Source organism: Hyalella azteca, unplaced genomic scaffold (assembly GCF_000764305.2).
Source record: "Hyalella azteca isolate HAZT.00-mixed unplaced genomic scaffold, Hazt_2.0.2 contig15219, whole genome shotgun sequence".
In the NCBI taxonomy this organism is placed as follows: domain Eukaryota; kingdom Metazoa; phylum Arthropoda; class Malacostraca; order Amphipoda; family Hyalellidae; genus Hyalella; species Hyalella azteca.
The window spans coordinates 5223-11403 of NW_025945076.1; the positions used below are offsets into that span (position 1 = coordinate 5223).

The 6181-nt window shown below is 46.4% G+C and overlaps 1 protein-coding gene across 1 annotated transcript in view; it reads left to right on the top strand.

Moving 5' to 3' along the window:
• LOC108677025 (tyrosine-protein kinase ABL2) overlaps nucleotides 1–3579 on the top strand; it is an 8322-nt gene extending 4743 nt beyond the window's left edge. The window contains exon 2 of the mRNA XM_018165175.2: nucleotides 2769–3579. Coding sequence (XP_018020664.1) covers nucleotides 2769–3575 — 807 coding nt within the window. The 3' untranslated portion in view covers nucleotides 3576–3579. The remainder of the gene's footprint in view (nucleotides 1–2768) is intronic.
• The last annotated feature ends 2602 nt before the right edge of the window (nucleotides 3580–6181 follow it).

Here is a 6181-nt window from a genome sequence, read left to right on the forward strand (position 1 = left end):
GCAATCTCTGGCTCATATTGTACAAATTGTGACACATTTTCTTATTTAGTAAACGGGGCTTACACTCACTGCAATCTCTGGCTCATATTGTACAAATTGTGACACACTTTCTTATTTAGTAAACGGGGCTCACACTCACGGCAATCTCTGGCTCATATTGTACAAATTGTGACACATTTTCTTATTTAGTAAACGGGGCTTACACTCACTGCAATCTCTGGCTCATTTTGTACAAATTGTGACACACTTTCTTATTTAGTAAACGGGGCTTACACTCACGGCAATCTCGGGCTCATATTGTACAAATTATGACACACTTTCTTATTTAGTAAACGGGGCTCACACTCACGGCAATCTCTGGCTCATATTGTCTAAATTGTGACACACTTTCTTTTGACCAAATGCCCGCAGGATGTATAGCACACGTAGCACTGATACGACGGGTGTCAAACTGGGTCAGGCTGACCCACAAATAGTGGCGAAAAGTGTATCGATATTTAGACAAAAACTAGTCGTCAGCTGTCAAAATTTTGGACAATTCTGGTGAGCATTATGATACACACAGAAAAATTATCTGGTCACACGGTCCAGATAGTGGCACATTTTCTGTAGGTTCAACTGATGATATTGTCGACAAAAGTGAATCAAGATGACCCAAACGATATGACTAAAACGAATTGTTATTTGGACGAAGAATTATACATTTTTTTGAGTGTGTGTTTTACTGCGAAAGTCTTTGAAAATTGATGTGAATACACGTATACTACGGCCCGTAACAGACGTACTACGGCCCGCAGCAGACGTACTACGGCCCGTAGCAGAAGTACAACGACCCGTAGCAGACGTACTACGGCCCGTAGCAGACGTACTACTGCCCATAGCAGACGTACTACGGCCCGTAGCAGACTTACTACGGCCCGTAGCAGAAGTACTACGGCCCGTAGCAGAAGTACTACGGCCCGTAGCAGACGTACTACAGCCCGTAGCAGACGTACTACGGCCCGTAGCAGACGTACTACGGCCCGTAGCAGAATAGCAGACGTACTACGGCTCGTAGCAGACGTACTACGGCCCGTAGCAGACGCACGTACTACGGCCCGTAGCAGACGTACTACGGCCCGTAGCAGATGCACTACGGCCCGTAACAGACGTACTACGGCCCGTTGCAGACGTACTACGGCCCGTAACAAACGTACGTCTACGACCCGCAGCAGACGTACTACGGCCCGTAGCAGACGTACTACGGCCCGTAACAGACGTACTACGGCCCGTAGCAGACGCACGTACTACGGCCCGTAGCAGACGCTCAGGTTTCCCATGAATGGATCAGTTTCAGCCAATCAGGTGTAAGGTTACACAATCCCCGCCACGTGATTGGCTGCCGTCCGCCAGAATCCTGGGCCGTGATTGGCTGCCGTATATTTACGCACGTCTGAATCCTGGCCTGTGATTGGCTGAGCGGCGGCGGGTGTTCATGAATAAAACAGAGGCTGTGTTCATACAACTGAATACTCATTTCACACAGAGGATGAGTAGCTCGTATTCATACATACGTTTGCGGGTAATTGGCGCAGATGTATAGTTTAGAATAAATTATACAGCTGTATGATATGTATGATGGAACGATAGCAGCTGTAGAGCAGGCAAATCAGGCAACAGGCAAATCAGGCAACAGGCAAATCAGGCGACAGGCAAATCAGGCAACAGGCAAATCAGGCAACAGGCAAGCAGGCAACAGGCAAATCAGGCGACAGGCAAATCAGGCAGCAGGCAAATCAGGCAGCAGGCAAATCAGGTATAGGCATTAATATTAAATGACTGCTTGGATAATTGTTATTAATTATATTAGAAAACGCGTTAAATTCTCACCGTTCCCTTCGTCGTGTTATTTCATAGAAAGAAATGATGAATTTCTGGCTATTTTACTTTGATTTCGAATTCATGGCAATTCAGGCAATAGGTAAAGCAGGCAATAGGCACGTAGGCGATAGACAAAGTAGGCAATTGCAGGCAACAGGAGGCCCCGCCTCACATAAAGAGGCCTTGTAAGAGGCGCTTCTGTGAGGGCCTCTATGCTGCTACTGCGTACCCCAGCTTCCTGCGCACATCGGCATCCTGCGTACCTCTGCGTACCACAGATTCCTGCGTACCTCTGCGTACCACAGCATCCTGCGTACCGCTGCGTACCACAGCATCCTGCGTACCTCTGCGTACCACAGCATCCTGCGTACCTCTGCGTACCACAGCATCCTGCGTATCACTGCGTAGCCCAGTTTCCTGCGTACCAGCCTTCTGCGTACCCCAGTTTCTTGTGTACCGATCTGCGTACCAGGTTCCTGCGTACCTCTGCGTACCAGCCTCTTGCGTACCTCTGCGTACCTCTGCGTACCCAAGCTTCCTGCGTACCTCTGCGTACCACAGCATCCTGCGTACCGCTGCGTAACCCAGTTTCCTGCGTATCGATGCGTACCAGATTCCTGCGTACCCCTGCGCACCACGGATTCCTGCGTACCCCTACGTAACTTCTGCGTGCCTCTGCATAACAGTTTCCTGCATCCCGCTGCATCTGCGTACCAGCCAAATTATAATTTTTGGCTCATTTTTTCGTTATTTTTTAGTTTTAAATGCCCATCCACTGCATATTTTTAATCCTGAAATTATAATCAATCTAACTTTTAGATTTTTCTTTTATTTTACATTCCCACCCACACATTTCTGTTCCAAAAATTATAATCACTTTAACTTTTATATTCGTATTTTTCCGGCAGGTTCTGAAGCTGATTCTGCAAGGGGTACAACTGAGTCCGATTTCTTCCTGTCCACCTCCTGTTCAGGAGGTCATGAGAAGTTGTTGGTCCTCGAACCCTTGCAACCGACCTTCCTTCGCAACCATTAAAGAGAACCTAGCAACCATTCACCGTACTTACGATTTGGAGGGTTTCGAGGCGTCTTTGGATGGTCGTGACTACCGCGAAGAGGTGGTAGACTTCAGCTACGACTTGTCCAGAGATGACACAACTGTCGAACCGCAACGCAGTCCTCTACATCGTATGGACTCAATGGATGCCACTTCTTCAACTTTAAATTCTACTTTCAAAGGGTATCCAGAGTCTGTGGATACCCAAATATCCCAGTTACCTGATTACCAACTGGATGGAACTGGTTCTGATTTAGATTTGGACATCTATTCATCAAATTTCCAAGGGACTCCAGATTCTGCAGGAAGTCAGCCTTCTCCATTGATCCCATTGGAAAATGTGAGTTTTGCAGGTGATTTGCAAGCACCAAAAGACCCTCAAGTGGCAGTGGCAGACGATTTTCAGGCAATGGGGAACCAGAAAATGAGTGTGGACCTTCAAAATGATCAAACTGTGGTACTTCACTCACACATTTCTGCTGATGTCAAGATGGACCAAGCTGAATTCTATGGATACGCCGTACCCAAATACTGTTCTGAGTTACCTGGACAACTCAACAACGAGACCCATGGAAGCGGTAGATCAGTGAGACCTAAAACTAATGTTTATAACGGAAATAATTATCAGAATGCTTCCATTGGGTCTGATGAGGTCTAGGGTCTGATGAGGTCTGTAGGGCCTGATGAGGTTTAAGGTCTGATGAGGTCTAGGGCTGTCTCTTATACACATCTAGATGTGTATAAGAGACAGGCNTCATACGGGCGATCAATCATACGGGCGATCAATCATACGGGCGATCAATCATACGGGCGATCAATCATACGGGCGATCAATCATACGGGCGATCAATCATACGGGCGATCAATCATACGGGCGATCAATCATACGGGCGATCAATCATACGGGCGATCAATCATACGGGCGATCAATCATACGGGCGATCAATCATACGGGCGATCAATCATACGGGCGATCAATCATACGGGCGATCAATCATACGGGCGATCAATCATACGGGCGATCAATCATACGGGCGATCAATCATACGGGCGATCAATCATACGGGCGATCAATCATACGGGCGATCAATCATACGGGCGATCAATCATACGGGCGATCAATCATACGGGCGATCAATCATACGGGCGATCAATCATACGGGCGATCAATCATACGGGCGATCAATCATACGGGCGATCAATCATACGGGCGATCAATCATACGGGCGATCAATCATACGGGCGATCAATCATACGGGCGATCAATCATACGGGCGATCAATCATACGGGCGATCAATCATACGGGCGATCAATCATACGGGCGATCAATCATACGGGCGATCAATCATACGGGCGATCAATCATACGGGCGATCAATCATACGGGCGATCAATCATACGGGCGATCAATCATACGGGCGATCAATCATACGGGCGATCAATCATACGGGCGATCAATCATACGGGCGATCAATCATACGGGCGATCAATCATACGGGCGATCAATCATACGGGCGATCAATCATACGGGCGATCAATCATACGGGCGATCAATCATACGGGCGATCAATCATACGGGCGATCAATCATACGGGCGATCAATCATACGGGCGATCAATCATACGGGCGATCAATCATACGGGCGATCAATCATACGGGCGATCAATCATACGGGCGATCAATCATACGGGCGATCAATCATACGGGCGATCAATCATACGGGCGATCAATCATACGGGCGATCAATCATACGGGCGATCAATCATACGGGCGATCAATCATACGGGCGATCAATCATACGGGCGATCAATCATACGGGCGATCAATCATACGGGCGATCAATCATACGGGCGATCAATCATACGGGCGATCAATCATACGGGCGATCAATCATACGGGCGATCAATCATACGGGCGATCAATCATACGGGCGATCAATCATACGGGCGATCAATCATACGGGCGATCAATCATACGGGCGATCAATCATACGGGCGATCAATCATACGGGCGATCAATCATACGGGCGATCAATCATACGGGCGATCAATCATACGGGCGATCAATCATACGGGCGATCAATCATACGGGCGATCAATCATACGGGCGATCAATCATACGGGCGATCAATCATACGGGCGATCAATCATACGGGCGATCAATCATACGGGCGATCAATCATACGGGCGATCAATCATACGGGCGATCAATCATACGGGCGATCAATCATACGGGCGATCAATCATACGGGCGATCTATCATACGGGCGCAGATATACGGGCCGATAACGGGCGATCAATCATACGGGCGCAGGTATACGGGCCGTTAACGGGCTTTTCAGGCAGCGAAGACAAAATTCTATTAAAGTTTTACATGATTTAGTGTAGTATAATATAATTATGGAATAAGTCTCTGTGAAAAGTTAGTCCAAATTTAAATTCTCCATCAAAAAGTTCATTTTTTTCTCTTTTTAGGTGAACTTCTGCATTGAAAAATTTATTGATCTTAAATTCAGTGCAAAGTTATATTTTTTCTGCAAAGTTTAAAGTGTTTAAAGCTCGAGATTTACATCTAAAATTTACATTTTTCTTCTACTTTGTGAAGTTGACAGTCAACATCTGAAAGTTTAAAGTTTCTTCAAAGTTTGTGAAGATTCAAGTTCAACATTTAGCCCGCCCAGCTGCCGCCACCTGCTGTTTGTGTGTCCAGCTGCTGCTTAGTAAACGGGGCTCACACTCACGGCAATCTCTGGCTCAAATTGTACAAATTGTGACACACTTTCTTATTTAGGAAACGGGGCTTACACTCACGGCAATCTCTGGCTCAAATTGTCTAAATTGTGACACACTTTCTTATTTAGTAAACGGGGCTCACACTCACGGCAATCTCTGGGATAATTGTACAAATTGTGACACACTTTCTTATTTAGTAAACGGGGCTTACACTCACGGCAATCTCTGGCTCATGTTGTCTAAATTGTGACACACTTTCTTATTTAGTAAACTGGGCTCACACTCACGGCAATCTCTGGGTAAAATTGTCTAAATTGTGACACACTTTCTTATTTAGTAAACGGGGCTCACACTCACGGCAATCTCTGGCTCATATTGTACAAATTATGACACACTTTCTTATTTAGTAAACGGGGCTCTCACTCACGGCAATCTCTGGCTCATTTTGTACAAATTGTGACACACTTTCTTATTTAGTAAACGGGGCTTACACTCACGGCAATCTCGGGCTCATATTGTACAAATTATGACA